The following is a 26720-nucleotide window of genomic DNA, read 5'->3' as shown; positions in this document are numbered from 1 at the left end:
GAAAAGTTGTATGAAGCACATTTGGGATAAGCCATAAAATCCATGAAAGAAGATAGCATGTAGGATAAGCAATTAAAGCCAATAAGCAAGATAGCACATGCATACTGACATGATATGAAGTTGGATATGAAGGCTATGAGTGGATGAGTCATTAGAGGTATCAACAATCCCATCATAAATGAGATCTTGGATTTTATGTTTCAACACTATGGAATCTTTAGTTTTATTAAATTTTCTTCCATGGAGATTAATTTAAGAATGCCCCGTGTGTATGTAAAGGTCTTAAGGGAGATTAATTTAAGAATGCAATATTCTCCTCTAACCTTTTCTCAAGTTTAGAATTGATTTCTATCATGTGCTTAGAGAGATGAAGGTAAGAAAGATTATTTGTCTCTTCTAGCTCTTTGTATTGAACATATAGAAAGAGAGATGACAAGTGAACAAATTTAAGTGTAGTCAATATATCAAGGAAACCATTTAGTGAAAGAAATTCTTAGTATGCATATCATAGACCATGAAGTTAGAAAATACCAATAGCTCTAAGACCAAAGAGCCATTTTAAGTATGTTCAAGCACTAGAGACATAGAAAATCAAAGTCAATTTATGAAACTCCCCTTAGCAAAAAATGCAAACAAATATTTGCATTTGACATTTTGACTTGGTTGAAAAAGTTTGACAATAATTGATAATATTGCAAGCTTGATGTTCAAAAGAAATTTTTTTTCCAAGAAAGATAGTGACACATGCAGTAGTCTTCAAACAATCATCCATCATTTGCGGCCACCCCGTACCGAGGAGTCTCCAAGGTGCTCTAAGTGCATTTGGAGGTCGATCTTTTGAGGGTCATAACTCAGAGCTCGAGAGGGCTATGGATGAACTGTCAAATGCTACAGGATGATGATCCTGAGGCCTAAAATAACCTATCTCATTTTTGAGAGATCACATTCCATTTGGATTCAACACAGCGATCTCGCTCGATGCCAAAACTCGTAGTGTGCCTCAGTTCATAGGTGCACCACAGCGTAACTTTGAAACCGCTGATCTTGGCATCGAATCGTCACTGGCATTAGCTCTGGATGGGCGGGTGAACCCTAGTCACACCCTTGTTTTGGCCATGAAGACCATCCATCATTTGCGGCCACCCCGTACCGAGGAGTCTCCAAGGTGCTCTAAGTGCATTTTTAGGTCGATTTTTCAAGGGTCATAACTCAGAGCTTGTGAGGGCTATAGATGAACTGTCAAATGCTATAGGACGGTGATCCTGAGGTCTAAAATAACCTATCTCATTTTTGAGAGATCACATTTCGTTTGGATTCAGCACAGCGATCTTGCTCAATGGCAAAACTCGCAGTGTGCCTCAGTTCATAGGTGCACCATAGCGTAACTTTGAAACTGCTAATCTTGGCATCGAATCGTCAGTGCCATTAGCTCCGGATGAGCGGGTGAACCCTAGTCACACCCTTGTTCTGGCCACAAAGACCATCCATCATTTGCGGCCACCCCGTACCGAGGAGTCTCCAAGGTGCTCTAAGTGCATTTTGAGGTCGATCTTTTGAGGGTCATAACTCAGAGCTCGTGAGGGCTATCGATGAACTATCAAATGCTATAGGATGGTGATCTTGAGGCCTAAAATAACCTATCTCATTTTTGAGAGATCACATTCCGTCTGGATTCAGCACAGCGATCTCGCTCGATGCCAAAACTCGCAGTGTGCCTCAGTTCATAGGTGCACCACAGCATAACTTTGAAACCGCTGATCTTGGCATCAAATCGCCAGTGCCATTAGCTCCGAATGGGCGAGTGAACCCTAGTCACACCCTTGTTCTGGCCACGAAGACCATCCATCATTTGCGGCCACCCCGTACCGAGGAGTCTCCAAGGTGCTCTAAGTGCATTTTTAGGTTGATCTTTCGAGGGTCATAACTCAGAGCTCGTGATGGCTATCGATGAACTGTAAAATGCTACAAGACGGTGATCCTAAGGCCTAAAATAACCTATCTCATTTTTGAGAGATCACATTCTGTTTGGATTCAGCACAGCGATCTCGCTCGATGCCAAAACTCGCAGTGTGCCTCAGTTCATAGGTGTACCACAGCGTAACTTTGAAGCCGCTGATCTTGGCATCGAATCGCCAGTGCCATGAGCTCCGGATGGGTGGGTGAACCCTAGTCACACCCTTGTTCTAGCCATGAAGACCATCCATCATTTGCGGCCACCCCATACCGAAGAGTCTCCAAGGTGCTCTAAGTGCATTTTGAGGTCGATCTTTCGAGGGTCATAACTCAGAGCTCATGAGGGCTATCGATGAACTGTCAAATCCTACAGGATGGTGATCCTGAGGCCTAAAATAACCTATCTCATTTTTGAGAGATCACATTCCGTTTGGATTCAGCACAGCGATCTCGCTCAATGCCAAAACTTGCATTGTGCCTCAGTTCATAGATGCACTACAGCGTAACTTTGAAACCGCTGATCTTGGCATCGAATCGTCAGTTCCATTAGCTCCGGATGGGCGGTTGAACCCTACTCACACCCTTGTTCTGGCCACAAAGACCATCCATCATTTGCGGCCACCCCATACCGAGGAGTCTTCAAGGTGCTCTAAGTGCATTTTGAGGTCGATCCTTCGAGGGTCATAACTCAGAGCTCGTGAGGGCTATCGACGAACTGTCAAATGCTACAGGATGGTGATCCTGAGGCCTAAAATAACCTATCTCATTTTTGAGAGATCACATTCCGTTTGGATTCAGCACAATGATCTCGCTCGATCCCAAAACTCGCAGTGTGCCTCAGTTCATAGGTGCACCACAGCGTAACTTTGAAACCGCTGATCTTGGCATCGAATCGTCAGTCCCATTAGCTCTAGATGAGCGGGTGAACCCTAGTCACACCTTTGTTCTGGCCACGAAGACCATCCATCATTTGCGGCCACCCCATACCGAGGAGTCTTCAAGGTGCTCTAAGTGCATTTTGAGGTTGATCCTTCGAGGGTCATAACTCAGAGCTCGTGAGGGCTATCGATGAATCGTTAGAGGAGACAAGTTCGTAAGGATGGAGTGGCTTAGTGTTTTTGCTAAAATAAGTTATTGGGAAGGATTTATTAGAGGGTCTTGGCCAAACTAGTGGGGTGTTTGCCAAAATTTCTTGTTTTATTTCTACTTGGTTTTGTTTTCTTGTTTTGTGCTTGAGTATTGTTATGGGATTGGGACTTACACTCACCCTTGTGGGAAGGGAAGAGAAGTCCAGGGTGAAGGGCTTAAGTTGGGTTCAAAAAATGTATTGAGAACCTTGGAGTATGGGCTCCATTGTATGCCATAACATTTCATATCTTGTTGGGGGTGATAAGGAAAGTATGGTGTAGAAAGGAAGTTTGAGGAGTTACAGCTGATGGTAGTGGGTTTGGAGGAGGAAATGTGGAGGCCCCGAGAGGGCATTAAATGGTTCATTTATGATAGCCCCGAGAGGGCATGAAATTTGGTGAATTATGATAGCCCCGAGAGGGCATGAAAATTGTTTATTGCAAATATGGTTTGGTATGGCAAGTCTCCATTTTAGAACACACCTTCCACCCTATGTTTATGGTTCCATCTATGAAGCCATTGTGAAATAGTCTTGGGGGGAAATTGTTCAAGTTTGAAATGTAATGTTTATGCATTGAAAGATTGTATGTGTATCCCAGTTTGAGCCTTGTTCCCTAGCGCGGGGGTGGTCTCTTTGAGGCCTATGGTTGGGTGGAAAGCACCCATGGTCCTTGTTATTTTGTTGTGTTGCATATGCAAATTTGTGTCCAAGGGACCAATGGAAATGGCTTGGAATGATCATCTTGCAGATTGATGTTGGATGAGAAAACTTGACATTGTGCCCTCATTTGTGAAGGAGGATTCACTAGCTTGTTCATGTTCTCAACGATCATGTTGGACAATGTTCATGCTACTCATTGTCCATATCTTTCAATGTCCATGTTCCTTATGATTTTGAAAAGTCCCTTATGTTGCCCCATTGTGATGGAAGGAGATTGTATCATTGTTACCTAATGTACGTGTAGAAGAAAATATTGATAAGATTGTATATGCATGTTTCATTTGGAGTTTATATTGTTATGAAAGCATTGGTACGAGTCACAGATTTGCTTTGACATCATTGTTATCATTTGAAAATGTGAAAGAAAGTTTTCTCCTTGTGGTATTGTAAATGACTAGTTGATAATAACAATCCATAGATGTTATGTGATACCATTGATTGTATAAATTTAAAACTTAGTAGATTGCTTACAATCTTGTTGTGCACTCAATAATTTGGTGAGGAAGCAATGTTGATAGATAATGAGGATATAGTAATATACTAATTGTCACATTAATATATATTGTAATGATTAATGAATGTGTGTACATTGGTAATGAGGATAATAAGTAATTCTGATCCCCTTCCCTTACATGCTAGAATCACGACCTAGTCCATATGATACAACTGACAAACCCTAATAGAATATTAGTATCAGAGGCTTGTTAGCATATGAATTACCTCACTAATTTATGAGTGTTGTATCTTGAACTTGCTCGTTTGACTCGTGACGCTAACTTGAACTAGACTGTCATCCAATCTATTTGAAAACCACCTGTGACTAAAATGTTAACACCTTCACACTATTCACATGAGTCTTGAACTCCTATTCAATGATAACCTTGTTTTACAATATGTAATTTCTTATGCGACTTCATAAGCTTAAAAAAAAAAAAAAAATTGTTGTGTTTTTACTAGTAAAATTTAGGGCATGACACATGATCCACGATAAATTGAACAATACTAGATACTAAATTAATATGTATATCATTGTGCACGTAAATGATAAAAATATATATCAAAATACATGTATCCATAGACAAAATTTTACACAAATATATATAAAAGATCATGTATCCATAGACAAAGTACTCAAATATATATATATATATATATATATCAAAATACATAGATCCATATACAAAATGTTGCTGATCCTGCCATCAGAATGTGTATAATATCAATGTTTCTGTATACAATGTGGCATATGCCATCTCAAAATGTCTCATGATAGATCCTACAAAAACTATACTATCCTAGGGTGCTGGTGGATGATCAAAATGTAGCCTCTTCGCTGCACTAGGTGGATCGGATGCCTCCTACATAAACAAAAAAGGAAAACCCAAAGTTAGACTACTAAATTTATATGATTCTACGTATCTAACATTGAATTAATCAAATGCATAATGATCTTTTCCGTATTGGAGATTAATACTATCAAAATTTCATAATAAATACCTTTCTCGTCGACCTCCTGTGCCGGTCAGGAGTCCTCTCGTATGCCCTCGGCAATGCTGGTACCTCTGTGATTGTGTGTTGTATATGTTCAAATACCTTTGGCAGATGAATCTACAATTTAAACTATAACATTATAATTCATAGCATGCTAAATTTATAACATATTTAATCATGAATTCAAACTACAACTTACTATTGTAGGCTCCTCCTCAGGAGTGAGTGGCTGCATCATCAAATCTACATAACTGTCTCGTCGAACCTCATGTGCACTAGGAGTCTCCTATGAGATACAAAATAGTAGTTGTTAATATCACGGAAATTAGTTTTGAATTTATTTATGAAGATAAGTGATGCAAGAGCATCCCATGCTCATCAGGGGAACATTGAAGATCCAAGGCATTACAGAGGTCATGGAACATCTCTTGAAGTCAATTGGGCAATCCTTGCACCAATTATGGCTCATGGAAGCATACAAAGTTATAATGTTGGACTCATATGTGGAAGAAAATTGTAATTGGGCATGAGATAGGATTTTAGGATTTTAGGATTTCTGCATCAATTAAAAAAATAAAAAATAAATGATACTTATACATATAATGGGGCTCTCTGTGTGAATGAAAATCCCTGATGATCTAGGACGCCGAATCTATACAGGCTCATCACCAGTAGCCACACCCTATATACAATAAATAATGTAATTAAATGAGATTACCACAAACATTTTACAAGAATGCATCAATATTTAATCAATTAGAAAACATCTAATTACCTTTCCTTTGTCAATGCATGCTGGCTCACCCCCCGCACTTTGTCCCCCCGGGGCAGGTGGTATCTGCAAGATAAAAGAAAGATTAGCAACCATATATGCTACAATATCAAATAGAAAAAAGAAATGCGAACACAACATAATGTACCGTAGATGTCTCAAGGCCAAATGAAATGGTCGAGAGTGTAGCATCATCTATCTGTCTGAGCTCCTCCTCGGTCATCAACTAAACATGAATGAAGATCACATACATGTAAAAGTCAGTGTGGCTTAAAAATTAAAATTACTCTATTATAAAAATTAACTTTAAATCACATATGTCATAAAAAAAAAAAATGTATACACGTACCGACACCGAAGGAGTCCATGCCTCTACATTCCCCTCCTCTCTCGCATCAGGGTCTGTAGCCTCTGCACGTGCGTCTGGTGTATCCTCGTCTAATACAAAATGATACTCAGGAAGATCACCTATGGGACCCAGGCAAATATTCTTGCATGTAATGCAAGTGTGAGGCACACAAACGTGTGATGAGCTAGCCGATGATGAACTGGCACCAACATCATCAACACAAGGAGGCAAGAGTGACCTAGCCTGAGATATCATTAGGCTACTCAGCCTATGAATGGCTCTGATGGTCCGAGAGCTAGCCTCTGCCATAATATCTAGATACTGCACTCAAGGAGGGGATGAGATACCAGGGGGGGGACAAAAGTGCCAAGTTTCTTCCACTGGGAAGAGGGTCTATCCTGAGGAGCTCCTAGTCCTAAGCCCATGTTGGGCTTCATGCTCCAATAGTTCACTTTAAGTTTCAACACAAATTCTGCATATAATTTTTTAAGGAAATAAAATGGTATGTCTAAATTGCCATGTGGAGGGATATCAAAGACCATCCACCAACGGTCCCAAAAATTTGCACGTATGGCGTCATTTGTGCACCATTTAATCGATAGTTTGGTTTTTTTTGGGTCAACTGGTATACCCATTTTTGGGTTAGCAAAAAGACTTGCCAAATCGTCTTTGGTTATGTTGAGGGCCGCGACCTCATCATAATCCAAACCATCATCAAACATCTGGTGCATTTCATCACGCCAACGAAGAGCGGCATTTTGTTGGTTTGTAAGAGTTTCAATGTTATCCACTATGGTGTTTAACGTGGATAACATAGGAGCCAGTGCAGGTACATTATTGTATGTTCTATGCAAACCTCTCAACTCAGTGAGATTTTAATTTATCAAATCCTCGATTCGAGGAGGGTTTTGAGGAGGTAGAGGATCATTTGGTGGACGGTTTTGTGGGGATATTGGATCGTTTGGTGGTGGGTTGCGAGGAATATTATTCCCTGCCTCAGTGTCATCATTTTGATCAGCCATTCCTATTGAATTGCAAAACGTAATATATATTAAAAAAAATCTAAATTTTAACCATTTTTGTCAAAAAAACCCTAGATTCAACTAAAACAAACAAAATCTTGTTAAAATCTATTAAATTTAGGTTAAAAATGAGTCAAGGGGGGGGGGGGGGGGGGGGGGGGGGGGCGGGGGGGAACATACCTGATATTTGATATCTGATTTGCTATCTGATATCCGATCTGACTGGCCCAAATTCGCGTGTAAATAAGGGTCGCGGGTCTGTGATTTTGTATTTAATCCATGCACAGGTATCGGATATCCGATATTATAATATATATAATATAACATATATATTACATTTTATATATTTTTATATTATATTTTATATTTATTATATTAATTTACTATATATTATAATAAAAAATATTATTATTATACTATATTATTATAATTTATAATATATTATACTTTTTTATTATATATTATATTATAAGATATTACTTTTTATTATTATATTATATTATATATATATTATATTACATTACTATATATTATAATATATGAAATATTATATTATATTATTATAATATAATATGTTATTATAATATTATTATTATAGTATAATATTATATGATTATAATATAATAATATTATTATTATTATATTATAGTATAATAATTATTATAATATTATTATTATTATATTATAGTATAATAATAATTATAATAATATTATTATATTATAGTATAATAATTATTATTATAATAATATTAAATAATAATAATATTATTATAATATAATAGTATGATATATTATTTAATATTATTATTATTATTTTATATCAATAATAATAATATTAAATAATATATCATACTATTATATGATTTTAATTATTAGTCGGATATTGGATTTAAAATCGGATATCCAACATGATATTGGATATCTGATAAGGCTCGGCTTAACCTTCCAGGTTTGGTTCCTGGATAGGTAAAAAAAAGTCAGAGCAGATTTTGAAGCGCTTTTAGGCGTCTTCAAACTCTTTTTTTTTCACATCGCCACTTTTTGGCACACCATGATCCTGCACATACCCATCAATTTAATGGAAACATTGAAGTCGTGTGGTGCATTCATCATCAATGGTTTCCTTTCTATATCCTAAGTTGTAATCATTTTTATTTGAAAAATAAAAAATTTATCTTATGAGAGAGCTGCCCCTCTCAAACACAAAGGAAGATTGTAATCTGGTAATGATCAATTTCAATCTCTCCAATTGTTGGTACAGTTGTCACTATCCATAGGGCGAACAGGGTTTGTTTTAGAAGTAACTATCACAGTAAAAAATTTGTTTACCAACACAATCTAACTATTCGAGTTGTTAGGTTTTTCAGGTAGGGTTAGGGAGTTCTTTGTGTCAACAAGAATCCTAGGGGAAATTCCCAACTTGTGATAGGAAATGGACTTAGATTCAAAGGCTTTGGAGACAAGGATTCATGCAGATGGAGATAGGTTTGATGACATTTTTTTTAATGTATTTGTCTTATATCCTGAGCTTGTATTTATATGATGTACTCATTGTGTAATGTTCATCATGTAGGTTGACATTCTTCTTGGATGTATTATTTATTTATATTGTGACATGATGATATGTCAATTCTACTATTTGGTCGGTTACTTCATGTATTTTGAACTTTCGATATGTCTGATGTAAACATTGATATTTCGACAATAGCTCAACTTCCTTATGTACTTCTTAATATGTGATGCAATTTATGTATTTATTTCTACTATTCGATAGGAGATCAAATTGTATGTTTTTAATGTAAATTTAGTGGAAGAATGAATGTTTTAGACTCTCAATTTAGTTCAGTTGACTTTTCAAATGGACTTATCCACATTATATGAAACTTTTCTTATGTGACATCTTTACCAACATAATAACACAACAATGTAAGGTTGAATCCCATTCAAAGCTGAATCCATCGATTATATAAAAGAAGTTGTAATCTAGAAATATAAATGCATGATCCTCAAAGCTAATGGGTATGACTTATCGAAAACAACAAAGAAATTTGTCCTTGAGATCTCAAATTCCTTGCCAATCATTCTCACATTTATATGGTCAAGATATAATCTGGTTATATTAATGTATAGACTCGAAAACAAATGGGCACAACTTATCCAAAAAAACAAAGAAAATTGTCCATGGTGTCTCGCATTCCTTGCTAATCGCTCCCACGTTTCTTGAATACATTGATCGAATTGGAACATCTTGGGAAAAGACCAAAAATTGAAATAAACCAAAACAAAAAAAAATGTCACGGTAAAGATCGAATTTTTTGGACTGAGATGAAGATTTGAATCGAGATTACATCAGAAATGCCATGTTTCATTCCACTAAAGGGTGCAGATTTTGTTGAAACATTTAATGTGTAGCTAGTTTGTCCCTGGAGCCAAACGCCCACCTACCAACCTTGATGACCTACAGAACGTTCAAAAAATTGAATGCAGTAGGTGAGTTTTCAAATCTGAAAATGAGAGGGAAAATGTTTTGCCAGTAAGTCAAAAGGAATGACACACATTCATTCGACCAGCCAGTTGAGCAGATTAGAAGTTGCAGAGAAGAGCAGAGAAGGAAGAAGAAAGCAAGCGATGAGCAGATCTAGTCATTGAAGAGACAGAAGGAAATTTGTTTGTTTCATACCTGCAGTTGCACGTGGTTCATTGCTGGTTATTTTGTAAGTTTGTTATTGTTTTGATTCGTCATGTTGAAGCAATGATTGCTCTAGGTATTCATGTATGAGCTGCAAGTTTAAAGTTAAAAGTTTGAAGTTTCACTAGTTTAAAATTTTAGGGTTATTGTAGGGTTTTTCTGGTTGAAGCCGAATGCTCCCAGATTTTGTAATAGTTTTCTCACTCGGCTTGGTCTTTGTCTCAATTGAAAATTTGCAATTTAAGCTGAGCTCACTTGGTGTCCATTGGTGCCGAGTTGTCCTTCACGTGCCAAATTCACTCAACTCCTTCATGTGCCGAGCTCACTTGGCACCCTCCCACCACTCGGCTCCTTAAGGTGTCGAGCAAAATTTTAAAGTTGTGATTTTTTTTTTACAGATTTACGAGTTTAGATAAGCATTTAATCCTTGTTGCAGCTTTGTATGTGCAGTAACTGGCTTTCCTCCAATCAAGTGGGGCTAGTTATATTTGGGTCGTTATCTTCATCACCAACAGTATGGCTAGCCTATCATTTCACACCCATTCCTTACCAGATCTCCATGCTTGTGTTCACTCATGCAGCAATTCTCTCTCTGCGAAACCCACAAGTTATTCATTGAGGAGGAGAAAGCTGACGATAAGGGCTGTGAACAATTATACATTAATGGAGGGGGCCATGACATTTTATGATGTGTTGTCTGTGTCTCAATGTGTGGAATTGGGTGAGTTGAAGAAAGCATATAGAGAGAACGTGAGAGTTTACCATCCAGATGTTTGCCCACCTGGTGAAAGAGAGGAATCAAGCAAGATATTTCTTTTAGTTCAGGAAGCCTATGAGACTCTCTCTGATCCCATGCTCAAGGCTGACTATGATTTCAATCCCCAAATAATGTTGCTGAACAAGAGAAATGGCAGTGTGAGGGATGCTGGCAAGCAACAATGGGCAGAACAACTTCAAAGGCTGACTAGTAGCATGGGTGTGGACAGGAACAGTTGGGGAGGAAGAATGCGAAGAAGCCAAACAGTGGTCGATGTTCTTATGTACAATAATTTTTAAATATGGCATATTAGAGGAAAAAAGAAGTTTAGAAAAAGTAAATCAATTTTGACTATTTAACAGTTTTAATCTAAAAATCAAGCCTTACTGTATGATGTATGATGCTTAAGCAATCCGCCCAAATAAAACAGGCAAGCAATAGATATTAAACAAAATAGCAGTCCATGCTCATGCCCATGCTTATGGACTTGGATAGATTAGGTCAACATCTGAACTTGCGGTCTTATTGTTTCAGTATGCCTCAAATTTGTATGTCATAAATTTTGGACTTACCAAGAATGATTCACAAGTTCATCGCTAACAATTATGTATTACAACTCTGAGTATTCTTAGTGGACAGCAAAAATATTCCAATGCTGAGTTCAAAGCAAATTTTCTTTTACACTGTTACAAGTGCAATGCTTTTAAGTTATTTTCCTACATGATTTCAAAAGAAATGTTACCAGATGCGTATTTTTAAGTTAAAAATTTATTAGGCACAGTTCAAATGATTTCCGTTTTCTAAGTGGAACATTTGTGAGATAAAAACCTTAAATGCCCTTGATTTCAATCCTCTGCATAGAGGTTTGACTTAAAACTTGGATTTCAAAATCTACGTTTTATTATACAACGCTGAATTGATATATTCATTTGATTTGAAAAGAATTCGTAGTATCTTATAAAACTATATGAAATTGCATCTTGTTAAAACTTAAAAAGTTTTGTAAGTGGTAAAACAACATGAAATAAAAGAATGTCCATAGCCAAAAAAGACTACCAAGAAAAGCCGTAACACGGGCACAAAGAAAAGAGCAGACAACAAACAGCTAAGAAAGAAAGAAAACTAGAGACCAAGAAACTCAAACAAATGAAACACAAAAGCTCCCATCAGAAAGATAAAATGGCAGAAAAGAGTGATAAAAGATGATCGCGAAAGATTTGGCAAAGACTTTTGTGACAGTCCATTCATTACGTCTTACTATTAAATCACATTATATTATTGTTGATTTTTCTTTTCATTTACATTAAGTATTGGAGAACATTTGGCTTTAAAATTTTGAAAATAATTAAAATGTTGTGTTAGAAATAATATTAGCTCTTATACATAGTTCTTTGTTGTTTATTGATTTTTTTAATTTTTTTACTATAAAATTAATCTAATCAAAGATTAATTTGAAGAATCTAATTTTAGTGGTTTGACAACTAACCTAGTCTTAGTGATGTAACATTTTTCCTACTCTATTTTTAAAATAACAATAGTAATAAAAAGTTACTAAAAAGTAAGAATAAACTATCTAATAAATAAGATAGTATAGTATACTAGAATTTATGGATAGTATAGTATACTAGAATTTATGAATTAATTGTATTTCTTTAGATATAATTTCAAATAGTTATTATATCCAAATTATTTTTAAACATATTTTATCGTACCTTACCATAATTTATTAGAAAATCCTAAAATAAAATATCTTTGATACATTTTATTAAGAAAGAAATTTTATGAATTTTGTTTTTTTTTGTTTAAATCAGTCAGAGGTCCAAGCCAAGATTAATTATGAGTAGACTCAAATTCAAGACCTCCCAGATAAGAAACTAACAATTTACCATTGTGTTGTAGGCTCTTGCCTAAAAATTTATGAATTATTACTACTCATAGACTATAAATAATAAATATTCTTGTAATTAAACTTATTTATAATTTAAGGAACAAAAATATTTTAAAAATTATAATCTAAGAATTTGAAATTATAACTAAATCATTTATTTATTTCTAGGAATGATTTTAAATAGAGAATTTATATTAATGGGTAAAAGCACAAACCTGGGTCACCCTTTGGGATATCTTGGAGGGTTACGAACGAAATCCTATTGATTGTATGTGCATGACACTTTCCCAAGTCGACGTGGCCGCTAGGGTTACGATCGAAACCCATTCGGTTGAAAGGTTACAAAGCAATATAAATTCCAAAATCACTTTTGGAGGTCATTCTAACTATTGCAATTTCCAATCTGAGGAGCGGGTTAGGGTGTTTTGGGCATAAGTGGTAGGTGGTTTTTATTTTGATTTATCAAGTTGTTTTTAGTTATTAGATTTTCTAGTATTAGTTAAATTAATTGTATTTTAAGTGTTTTAGTAGTTAGTTATTTAGATTAGTTAATTTTTTATATTGTTAAATCAATGTTAGATAGAGTACTATAGTATTTTTTAATTACATATCTACTTAGTCATAGATGTAGGTTTTACATCAAACATAGAAAACTTATGTTCAAACCTAGATAACTAAATTAATTACATTTCAAAAAATATTAACATAATAAACTAATATAGATTACTAACATGTAGTGAAACATTAGGTAGAACTAAACTATAATAACTTCTAGTTGTGCAAACTTGGAAACTTAAACTTTAACCAATTTCAAAAGACATATATATATATATATATATATATATATATATATATATATATATATATATATATATATATATATATATATATATATATATATATATATATATATATATATATATATATATATATACAGGATAGATCTACATGAAACTTAGAAAACTTGTTTAGACCTATAGTTAAAAATGAGTTATATTTAGATAATATTAACATAGTAAACCTATATAGATAACTAACATGTAGTGAAAGGCATAGTTGTAAAACTAACTTACTAACCAAAAAAATCCTCGTGATGCATGTGTCTCCTTCTACAAAACGAAATTTTGTGCTTGTGTGGGCAGTTGATGCTTCTACCATTATGCCAGGTTTTGGGAGGGCTTCCTCTTTGGGCATGGGGGCAGCCAGGTCTAGCTCGACATCTCCTTCCTCTGCTAAAGACCCATCTTTTTGTGGTGCCCTAGATGGGGATTCAAATCTTGGCCTCTCTCGCCCTTACCTCTGTGGTTGGATTTGGTGGCCCCTCTGCGATGGTTTCTACTAGGAAGGTTTTTCTGCCTCGGGTTGGAGTGGGTCATTCAACTATTTCTTATGCTAATGTTGTTTCATATGAAACCAACATTGGAGGTGGTTTTGGCAGATAGGATGTGCATTTGGGGCTTCGTGATGCTATGCCTGTCACTGTAAGTAACCCGATTATGATTGATTTAGAGTCTGAAACTATTGATGAGATCTCCACCTATGTGGATGACTTCTCTTCCACTGCTGCTATTTTTTGATTCAAATTTTTATGGCCCTCTCTATCAGATCTCCATGCCTAGATCTCCCGAGTTTGGGAGCCCCTCATTTTGGAAATAGCCCAAATTTTCCCTATGGCAAGGGGTTTTTTCATTGTGAAATTTTCTACTACTAAAGATAGAAATGCCATCTTGCACTATGGTTTCTCATGGGGGGAGAAGTTCCCCTTGATGGCCAAACCTTGGTATAAGGATTTTGACCAGTTGATGGAATCCTTCAATAAAAATCCTATTGTGGTTTAGGTTACCAAATCTCCCCCTTCACTTATGGTTGGATTCAGTCTTGGAGGAGGTGGGGGAGGCCCTCAGAGATTTTTTGTTGGTTGATAGAACGTCTTCCTATGTGTTTCACACGATGTATGCTCGCATTCTTCTAGAGATTGATGTCTCCAAGAGACTCCCTGAAAAGATTAAGCTAGTTTCCCCTCTAAGTTCTTGGATTTAGCTGCTTGATTATGAGGGTATCCCCTTCCGATGCAGGAAATGCCACAAGATCAGCCACCTTGTTGCCCATTGCTCCTCTAAAAAATCTAGACTGAAGAAGTCTCCCTCTTGGTGGAAGGGGGTTTCATATGATCACTACACAATTCAAAAAGCCCCCCCAATTGGGGACTACAGCTTGCCTCAGGACTCTCTAGTGGCAAATTCGATTGCGAGTGATGGTTTAGATATTGCCCCTTTGGTGGCTCTTGTTCTTCCTTTGGATGCTACAATGGTGAACTCTCCTATTATCCCTCCTTTAGATTTTTTCACTAGTGTTTTGACTACTACCCCTCTTATGGTTGTTCCTTCTACTATGGTCTAGAGTTCTTCTTGGGTTGCAGAGGATTTGGGGGCTGGATGTGGTACTAATGACTTTACTTGGCAGAAGGTTGCTAGTTTGGTGGAGGATGAATGGACAACTATAAAAGGTAAAATGGTCAAGCCCTCCACTCCAACTTTTGATATGGCATTACATTCTCAAAAGGCGGGACCGAAATGAAATCTTGAGTCCCTATCCTATTACGGCTCTCTTGGCTTTTTTTGGGCCTATTGTCTATTGTTGTTTTACATGGTTAGGGACTTTTTTTCTATCTTTTTTAACCATGGGGTTTTAGGTGCCCTTTCAAAAAAAAATTTTGTGGCTGAGTAGTACTGTGTTATCTTTGTAGCCACCCTAGTCACCTTGTTCTGGTTGGTGACTTGTTTCAACTTTGGTCTATAGTGCTATTTAGGTTGGAATCCATTGAAAATATTTCATTTTGTTAAAGGGTTTCAAGCACCCTTTAAAACCTATTTTCCTTAATAAATAAATAAATTATGTAGTGAAACATTAGGTAGAACTAAACTCTAACAACTTCTAGCTGTTCAAACTTGGAAACTTAAGATTTAACCAATTTCAATTATATATATATATATATATATATATATATATATATATATATATATATATATATATATATATATATATATATATATATATATATATATATATATATATATATATATATATATATATATATATATATATATATATATATATATATATATATATGAAGTAAACCTACATCTACATGAAACTTAGAAAACTTGTTCAAAACTATAGCTAAAAATAAGTTACATTTTAGAAAACATTAACATAGTAAACATGTGTATTTTAATATGTAATCAAAATTAGGTAGAAAGTTAACTTAATTTCAAATTATTCTTTTATCACACATACATACATATTTTTTGTTCACATACATATAAGCTATACATCAAGTTGATATATATTTCTAAACATGTGTATTAAATAAAATGGTCTATATTTTTTAGTTGTTCAACTTTGTACATATATATACATACGTGTTTTAAATTAAATTAAATTTTCAATTTTATATATACTTACATATCTTAGCTCTACATTTATAGATATATCTTCTTTGCATATCATACATTATGACATCTAGTACTGGTGGTGTACCTACATCCTCAAGGGAGGCTAGCATTCAAGGAGGGGGTCATAGTGTTAAGTTTGGTATAGCATGTAGAACGACATCATCTACTGAGGAGAGATAACATTTTTTTTATAGATACAGTTGTTAGGCTATCTCATGCTATTGAGTTCCTAGATTCTACACTTTTGGCTTCTATCACCCTCCCTAATAGGGAGAAGATTATTTCTATGAGAGATGATTTGTGTCATATGATTCAAAAAATTGAATCATACAACCCATATGATGATATTAGAATTAAGAGTTTTTATTATTCTCTTTCTTGTAGTGTCACTAGCACTGTGAAGTATAGATAGATTGATACATAGGTCTCCACCACTATGGTGAGGAGCATTTTCCCTTTTATACAAATAGGCCTAGGGTTAGAGGTTATTTGGCTATGGAGTGTATAGATCAGATTGTTGAACCATTTATATATCCTCATTGGTTAGTTGCACATCATAGGTGGCCACAGAAGGATGAATTTCCTCTCTATTTCTACAAATAGTTATTTTCATAATCTTATTTACATCATGATGTAGATTATACATATTTTATAGGTCATGCTAGACAGGGCCTTAGTAGTAGACCATCAAAGAGATTTAGACCTACAAACACCCTTGCACCTGTTAATAAATAGGTAATGGTGTGTCCAAACCTTTTGGTCATGCCGAGAGCTCCACAGATAGCTGGTGTGGGTATGCCTATTCTAGATGATACAGTCAAGACTTAGATCTATTCTAGCATTGCCATAGTTGCTATGTAGTTACTAGACATGTCTTCAAATTGATGTGGCAGATATATGCTATGATCTTGTGGTACCATTTTGACAGCTTCATCCTCTAGCACAAGAGTTGAAGATGCGCATGGGATAGAAGATATACCATCTCCACTAGAGGTTTATGCTATATCACATGTGGATGCATTACATCATATGACATCCTATTTAGTATTTGATCTTCTTGGTTTGTATTAGGCATTATCAATAGCCATGGGGATTCCTCTTAGTGACATTAGTGGGTAGATCAACAATATTATTTCACTTATAGTAGGAACACATGGATCATAGGGTTCATAAAGATAGGAGGATATTCCTACACCTTCTACAACATCTTTTCCTACACAGGGCCCTACAACAACCACCCCCCACCTACTCAAGATCATGTAGTACTTGCTCCTACATAGCACCCTATAACACCTAACCCTTAAGCTACTTAGGATCCTATTGTTCCTCCTACAACACCCCCCCCCCCCCCCCCCCATACTTAGGCCCCCACAATATGACATTGTCTATTTACCACTATGCTTTTAGATGAGTTGGTCAACTTGGACCACGTTGTTTTATCACTACACAATTTAGATATCAATCAGATTGGCAGAGCATTACATGATGCTACAATAAATATATTTATATGTTTGAATTTATTTGTTACTATAATTTACACTTATAAGTTTAATGTACTTGAGCTTAAATACATGCACCTAGAGAGATAAATATATTCTTGATTCAATCTAACTTGTGTACATGCATGTGTGTTCTAAGGGTCTTAGTGATAGTATGTTGCATTTTGGAGATCTTCAAACCCTAGTAGATCTCGCATGGCATGAGTCATAGGTATGTTACAATTTATATATATTTAATATATACATGTAATATAATGTGTGTACATTATTTTATAAAAAATTTCTTTCATTTGACATAGGGTTCAAACCTAGATCATAGAGCCTTTTGGGGTCATGGATTAGGAGGGTGATTTGGTTGATCTTGTCTTATGTTAGATGTCTATTTCATTAATGTCGAGACATTTTATATATATACATGTTATTTGGATACATTTGATATGGAGACCTCAATGTTTTTTTATGTTGTCTAGATACATTTGATACAAAGACCTTGATTTTATTTATATTATTTAGATACATTTGATGTGGTCTTTTGGAGACATCTTACATGGTATTTTGGATACATTATTTCATAGATGTGTTATTTTGTAGATATACATGTTATGTTCACATGTTACACATGATCATGTTGAATGTATGTATGTTTTCAGTATAAATATTTTTATTTCATTTAAAATAAATGTATTTATGTTTTCAATATTCATATTTCTATTTCATAGATGTGTTATTTTGTAGATGTACATGTTATGTTCATGTTTATGTTCACATGTGTTGCAACACTTATTCACTAAATTTAACACATATAAGAACACAAAGAATACATTAAAGAATACATACAAATATAAAGAATGTAATACATGCTGTAGAATATGTAAGGGTGCATTTAATTAGTAAATAATACATGCAAACATAAAGAATGTAGACTATTTTGCAAGAAAGTTGAAGCTTGGTTAAAGCCAGAAGGAAATTCCTCTAGATTGATAGCCCACTGTTTCTCCTTTGGTTTCTCAACACATCTAGAAGGACTACAAGAGCACCACACATTTTGAGTCATAATGGAGGAAGTAGAAAAAGGAGTGTGAATCACAACAAAAATGTTATCCCTTGTGGCTGCCTTGATCCCTTGTGAACTACCAAGGTTTGAAACCTAAGAAAAACTAGGTTTTGGTTCTAGAAAAAATATCATCAACCCTACAATTGCTGGGGTTTGCACTCCTATTGAAATAGGAGGAACCAAAACAATAGCCACATATGACTACTTAGGATTTGAGGGAGTCTTACCCTTGCACCTAATAGTATTCCATTCTTCTTTATGTTTCCCTTCTACTAGTTTGACAGGGGCCTCCTTAGGCAGGGGTTTAACCCTGGGCATAGCCAAAGGGCAATCCCTAATCTTGTGTTCCATTGACTGGCACCTATAACAAGTGTTGGGAAAGTTCAAATAGAGCACCTTCTAAGAGAAGGTTTGAGAACCAATCTATATCTCCATAGAATCCTTGAGATCCTTGGAAATATCAACCTCAACTCGCACATCTTTCTAACGATGAGCATTGAAAAAAATTTCATGTTCCTTGGTAATATCTTTGCTAAGATTATTGATAATGGACTCAATAAAGGTAAACACAACAAGGGTAAACCTGGGAACTCAACCCACATAAGAACCCTAAGCTTTTTGCTATTAGAGGCAGTGAAGTCTCTCGATCATCTTTGAAAAACTAGTATGGAGGAATGCGCTAACCAAGGGCCATTGCTAAAAATTGCATCTTCTTAAGATGGGTTAGCAAGAAAAAATAAGAAAAACCTTTGGTAAGGTTTTGCACAATGTCAAGGTAGACTCCATGAGGAATCCAACCTTTCTTAACCCATTCTTGGAGCATAGCTTCATGAGGAGTCCTACCTACACAATAACCTATCAAGGTATGTTGTTCTAATCAGTCACAAACAACATCAAATTCTTGCAAAGGACAATATCAGGATTACCTCATGAAAGACCTTCGGGATGAATTTGCAAGGACATTTGTTCAATGGAGGCACCATGGCTTTCTAAAGTAGCAAGGTGAACACCAGTATCAACAATTGGGTCACTACTGGCTGGGGCCATTATAAAATAACCTTAAAACTCCCACAATAAATGCGGTCTGACAGGTGAAAAACATAGAAGGAGAGCTCAAATAGAGATCCATACACAAGGAAACTCAAAGAACACATGAAACCCTAGAATAGCAAAAAAATGATGCCCCAATCTCAAGAGCATATTTGGTTTGATAAAGAATGATCTTTTTTTCTTTTTCCCAAGTTTACATACCCAAAAAGTAGGACATTAAATTTAGATCAACTGTTTCAAAAATTTGTTTGAGTTATATTGAATGTGATCATCTGTATGGATTAAATAATCCACATATAGTATAATAATACCCAATTTATCATCATTGTGTTTTACATACACATTAAGATTAACTTTGCTTCTTTTAAATCATTCTTTTATAAAGTATATATTTATTTTCAAGTACAATATCCTTGTAATGTGTTTAAGACAATATACTAATTTCTAAAATCTACACACGAGATTTTCTTAACCAATTTAATTAACGAATCTTAGTAGTTGTTGCTTGTAGATTTCTTCTTTTAAATCACTATGGTAAAATGTTATTTTTGCATTTATATGAATTTGCAACCAAAACAACCTTTTCCCAAATGAAAGTCTTTTTAACAAATAGAACAAACACTTCAATATAGTCAATAAATCTAGCTTTTGAGTAACCTATGGATTAACATACAAGTATACATTAACATAGACTTATTTGAAAATAATTGTGAATTAATGTACCCTAATATATTATATTTCAAGCTAAGAAAAATAAATGTAATTAATAGATTAATTTTCTCTATCATTGAAGAATTGGTTGTATGGTTTTCCTTTGGTATCTTCCTAAGAAAGGTTCATCTCCTTTTTGATAGAATAACCCATAACCAAATCAATACCCCATGTAACCAATGTGAGGTTTTGGTTCAATTTTAAATCAATGTTAAGGATTTTGATAATTTTCCAATTACAAATTCTCATTTTTTTCATCTAGGTTTGACAATTTGAAATGTGAAATTCCATTACTTTATAGAGAAAGTTGTTTGTAGATTTGATTGTACTATACACATTTTTTCATCAATGTTTTGGGTCAATATTTTGTGATCGATCAATTTTTTTCATTCCTTTGGCTCTTCTCCTCCTGATAATGGATCACAGAGTGTGGTCTAAAATATTGACATGAAAATAATTGTACAGGATCAAAACCAACAATAATTTTCTATTAAATTAAGAGATTATAAAAATATCTTAGCATTAACTCTACTATTCTTTTGGTTCAATATCTATTTGTCTTTGATATTTGAATGTTTATTAATGCTTAAAAACATTTATAAAGAGTTTCCATTGTATCAAAAAAAAATGTGTTCTCCCAATTTAACCCTTACAAATATATAAAAAATATTAAAGGTAAGGGTACTAGAATAATGTTTGTGTATTTCTTATTCATTTTACTATCTCTTATTAAATCTTACAATTCTCTATGATAAGAGAGGGTGCTTAAAATATATGAAACATGAAAAATGTGAAATAAATGAACATCTTTAAATATAGTAAGATGTTCTTATCAAATTTTAGAAAATGTATACTTAGTCAATTCAAGACGTGGGAAAACAAAGAGGCTGAGTTAGTTTGATTTATATTTGAATTTTAGAAATGTACATTGTAAATTTAAGGGGTTAGAGGTGATACTAGGGTAGCTACATATAAATAAATATGAAAATATTATATAAGACAAAAGGATCAAAATATTGTGTATAGATGTTATGTATAAATGACAAGATAATGAGTCCAACTTTATACAAAGTTTCAAGAGAGGAATTAGTCTACAAAAAATCTATTCTATAATAAGTTTGAGATTTTTCAACAATTTATACTTAATGCACATCAGAAATCACTTTATATAGATAGATAGATAGATAGATAGATATATCCTAAATAATAGTTCATAAAAATCATACAATTATTTCAAATGTTTTGTATAATATTTAAGATCAATTTTTCAAATTTGGAGGAATCTAAAATATTGAAGGAGAGTAAGCATTTGGTCTCAAGAAGGTTCATGGCCTCACATACTCTAGCATTAGCATAGACCTACTCTTCAATGTAATGTCATCACCTTCAATTACCAAACAAATTCAACATTGTCATGACTTGGTCCATTGATCTTCCTTATTTCAAGACACTTTTGACATTGACTTAGACTTATGATTCGACTTATGTCGAAATGTTGTGGCATTCCATGTTAGACTCAATAAATATTTTTGATAGAGTTTTTGACTTATGTCAACATCATGTTTAGAATTTTAAATTAAAATCATGAGATGATAATGTGTTGATTTACTAATCCAAAAGATCAACTATATTATGTAATGCTAATTTTATCACTAGACTTATGAGTTTGGTTATGATAATTTTTAATTTTATGGTCTATCATACTATTTTGTTGTTATGTATGTGATGTATTTTATTATCCTAGGATACTGGCTCATTGTGTGTTGGAAAGTGTCTAAGTTTTGTAGGTATGAAGGTGAGAGTGTGGTTGAGGTAGAGGAATCTACCTCCTCAATAGGGTTGGTATGGGATCTTCTGGTATACATACATAGACACTCATATACAGACATCATTGAATTAATGTGCCTACATTCTATCTCTATACTTAGTCTTGAATAACCACATATTCAAACTTCAATGCAAAAATTTAAACAAGGAAAACTAGATGTTTATTTTATTTTGATTAGAGAAAAAATAGTATTATTCTTGAGAAGAAATTAATATTTATGTAACTGTAAATAGATGCTAGGAAATATTATTTATAAGTATTGAAAATAAAGAAGAATATATAAAATAAGATAAGCTTTTCAATTTTCACATTTGAGCATAAGAAGACAAACCAATTTTATCTCCTCTTCTTCTTTCTTTTTTTTGAGTTAGGCGAAAAAAGATTCATAAGTTTGTTACACTGGGATTTGAGATTGATAATTTAATTAGATAATAAATGCATGCTACAACTGGTGCATAAATAGCCATGGTTCTTTAAAGCTACAACAACAAAATTAGTTAGGATTTAATGAATGGGTGGTAGTGGTATTGGAAGGAGAACTTCTTTATCTTTTGGAAGGGAGAATGCTTTACACACATGTCAAGTTTTGAAGATCTAAAATAAAAGCTCTTATGCTATATACTGATAACCAAAGAAATAAAAAAATAGAGCATAAACAATGAACAACCAAAATAAGAATAAAAATTTTATTTTTATTGAATGTGCATTCCTGAAATTAAAGAGTACATTAAAAAGAAAAACTAAAACACTTAACCTTGACTGCTAATCAAGGAAGATAGTTAAAACTACAATAAAAAACCTAAACGATAACATGAAAAGAGATTGCATGAAAATCAGAGTTTTGCATATTATGAAAACTACTTTACAATAATTAAAACAGATGCCTATGAGGCTAATTGTAACATGCATTTTTATTAAGAAAGAAATAAATAAAAGAAACAATTTAAATTAAGTGATGCATGAGCATCCTTGGCTTTCTTGCAATCCTGCATGTTTGGAGGGATTTTGGTCAAGTGTTGAGGAGCATCGAGCTTGGATTTTGGTGGAGTTATGTTTGCATGGTTAGGGATGTGTTGGAGACACATTGGGGAACCTTTCCTCATGATTGCATAGAGATTGGATGGATTAAGTTGAAGTTTGAGCTGTTTGAACCTTGTTGCTGAAACTATGTTTTTTCTAGTTTCTGGGTGCCTGTTGCGGGCTATATTACTAATTATCCTTATTGAATGAGAGGCTATGCACTTCAAATATTGAAGATTTCCTAGATTAATATCTCTGATTAAGGGTGAAAGTTCTTAATCATAATAGGTTGGGAGATATGAAAATTTTCCCAGAGTATCGATTTCTAGCAATTTTTTGCAATAGTCTATTGTGTGTGACTTTCAGGATGGATGCACACTTTTCCTTTAGGAATCAGCCTTTCATATTGAAGAGGTTATAGAGGACCTAGATTTCTACTTGTGGTTCAAGGCACAAGTTCTAGTTCAATCAGAGCTAGGAGATATTGTGATTTTACTCGAATATCAATTTCTAGACATTTAATTATTGTTGAAGGCCAACTTGTGGCAGTTAATTTATGTATTTGTATTTAATTTGTGTTCTGGGCCAATTTGTGGCTTAGATTGGTATAATTAGGGATCTTGTGGAGTCTTTTAGTCATTAATTTTTGGAATGGAATGAAGGATAGATACAAATTTGAGGAGCTAGAGCTATGACTTAGGAACTAGAGGATCTCTTCGTGGACCTACAGGTACAAATGTGGATTCTTCTTGATGTTCTTATCCAATTGTGTATCTAGACTACCTAAGATTGGTTTTAAGTTGGATATTGAGGGATCTTGCAGAACTAATTTTGCAATTTATGTTTTTATTTGGCCCTAACCCAGAAGGCCTTATAACTGGGCATATTACTTGTAATCAGCTATATATCTATGAATCAAGAATTGTAATTTGGTATCAGAGCTTGCATTATTGCTTTTTCTTGTTGTGTTTCTACTACATGGTTATATTACTAGGGGCTAGGACATCTCCTTTGGGGATTCTCCTACCTTTCACTGCGTCAGATGGTATCAGAGCGAAGGTTGTTCCTAAGTGCGTAGATAGATCACCAAAGTTGAGGTAGTTTGCACTAGGATTTGCAAAGAAGGTTGATCTTGTGGCTGATTGATCTTCTAGATTGGTGGATTTTTTTCTTAGGTTTTGATAAAATTTTGGAAGATGCCTCCAACATGATTAGACCCTAGGGAAATTAATGATCTTAGTGATGTTGTAGAAGAATAGATCTTAGAGAAAATGAGAGCAGAGTTCAGATTTGAGATTGCATTGATGAAGAGTGACATGATTGTTGAACTTGTAAGTGCTTTAGGTGGTGTACCTAGGCATGTGGGTACTGAATATGGTTATGAGGAAGTTGCTAAAGAATTTGAAGCTACTGGATCTAGTACTAAGGATAGAGTTGATTGTGTGGAAAGACCTATTGAAACTAGGGCTAGTCAGTTTGCTAGGCCTGGATCTCAGTTGAAGCTGAAGCATAAGATGGAGCTTTCTAATTTTTTAGGTACTTTGAATCCTAAAGACTTGATTAATTGGATTGGTGAATTGGAAGACTAAGCTTGAGGATGTTGAGGATCCACTTTGAGTGAGGTTGGCACAAAATAAGCTAAAGGAACATGTTGCTCTTTGGTGGAAAGAACTACAAAGAGATAGAGAAGAGGAAGGTGAAATGAAGATCACTAAATGGAAATCGATGGTGGCTAAATTGAAGGTTAATTTCATTCCTAATGATTATGAACTTGAGTTTTTTAAGAGGTTGCAAAATCTAAAATAAAAGGATATGACTCTAAAAGATTATATACAGGAGTTCTACATGTTGACTATTCGGTTTGGGCATAAAGAATTGTCAAAGAAGAAGGTAGCACACTACATTAATGGTTTGAGATTCAATATTTAGGATGAGGTTGGTATGCTAAATATTTCATCAGCTAAGGATGCTTATCAATATGCTTTGAGAGTAGAGGAGAAGCCAAAGAGGAAGAATTAAGGTAGTTCTCAAGTTAAGGAGAAACAGGATAGTTCGACACAAGCTAAAACAAAAGAAGAAGGTCAACCAAAACCTGTTGAATAGAAAAGAAGGATAGGTGGAGATGGGTTTAGAGGTAATTTTTTCAAGTGTGGTCAAGAAGGGCATAGATCTTTTGAATGTCTGATTGGGAGGACAACTGTTGTTGTGAATGAGGTTACAATCTAGGATAGTTAGCCTAAGCAAGGAGAAAGTTTGTTGGCTCGACGAGTACTAATTGGTGAGAGGACATTGGATTCTTGTCAGAGAACTAATTTTTTTAGAACTTGTTGTAAGTCTAGTGGAAAAATTTGCAAGGTTATTGTGGATGGTGGTAGCACTGATAATCTTGTTGCTAAATAGATGTTTGGTTTGAAGAGAATGAGACATCCTTATCCTTATAGGATTGGTTGGTTGCAAGGTGAGCATGCTTTGGAAGTGAGGGAGAAATGCCTTGTTGATTTCTAGATTGGGCAATATAAAGATCAAGTGTTGTGTGATATTGTGGATATGAACAGTTGTCATGTGTTACTTGGTAGACCTTGGTAGTATGATTGCAGTGTTGTGCATGATTGTGTTAGGAATGTGTTTACTATTGAGAAAGGTGGTATGAAGTTTTCCTTGATTCCTTTGTAGAATGAAGAGCTTGGTAGGAGGAACCTGAGTATTGGAAACCAAGTTGAGTTGGAAAATTCTGAGAATGTTGGAGATCAGAATGGAAAGCAGACTTATGGAGCACCTATGGTGGATGTGAAGAAGAAGAAGAAGAAGAAGAAAAGGGAAAGAGTGTAGAAGTTGAAGACTTGGAGGATGTGTATGTGAAGAACCAATTTCATATTTATGTACTAAATCCTAGAAGATGTTCTTCCAGTTACTAGAACATCTTTTCAAACCTGGGGTGTCTGATGCAGGAGCATCCTAGGCTTTCTTGCAATCTTGCATGTTTGGAGGGATTTTGGTCAAGTTTTGAGGAGAATCAAGCTTTGATTTTGGTACAATTGTGTTTTCATGGTTAGGGATGTGTTGGAGACACACTGGGGAACCTTTCCTCAGGATTGCATAGAGATTAGATGGATTACGTTGAAGTTTGAGTTGTTTGAACCTTGCTACTGAAACTATATTTTTTCTATTTTCTGGGTGTCTATTTCAGGTTGTATAAATAATTATCATTAATGAATGAGAGGCTGAGAACTTTAGGGATTGAAGAGGGCCTATAGTACTATCTCTAATTAAGGGAATAAGTTATAATTCATTATAGGTTGGGAGATATGGTGATTCTCTCAGAGTATCGATTTT

General features: G+C 34.6%; 1 protein-coding gene across 1 annotated transcript; it reads left to right on the top strand.

The window, feature by feature from the left end:
- The first annotated feature begins 10641 nt into the window (after window positions 1-10641).
- LOC149577266 (chaperone protein dnaJ 20, chloroplastic-like) lies at window positions 10642-11181 on the top strand. Its single transcript, XM_089795990.1, has one exon. The coding sequence runs from the start codon at window positions 10642-10644 to the stop codon at window positions 11179-11181; it is 540 nt and encodes a 179-aa protein (XP_089652116.1).
- Window positions 11182-26720: the final 15539 nt, after the last annotated feature.

The sequence above is a fragment of the Cupressus sempervirens genome, chromosome 1 (assembly GCF_028749045.1).
Source record: "Cupressus sempervirens isolate cs-2001-9-10 chromosome 1, ASM2874904v1, whole genome shotgun sequence".
Classification (NCBI taxonomy): domain Eukaryota; kingdom Viridiplantae; phylum Streptophyta; class Pinopsida; order Cupressales; family Cupressaceae; genus Cupressus; species Cupressus sempervirens.
The sequence above is the reverse complement of the archived record's forward strand: the minus strand, read 5'-3'. Positions and strand labels throughout refer to the sequence as shown.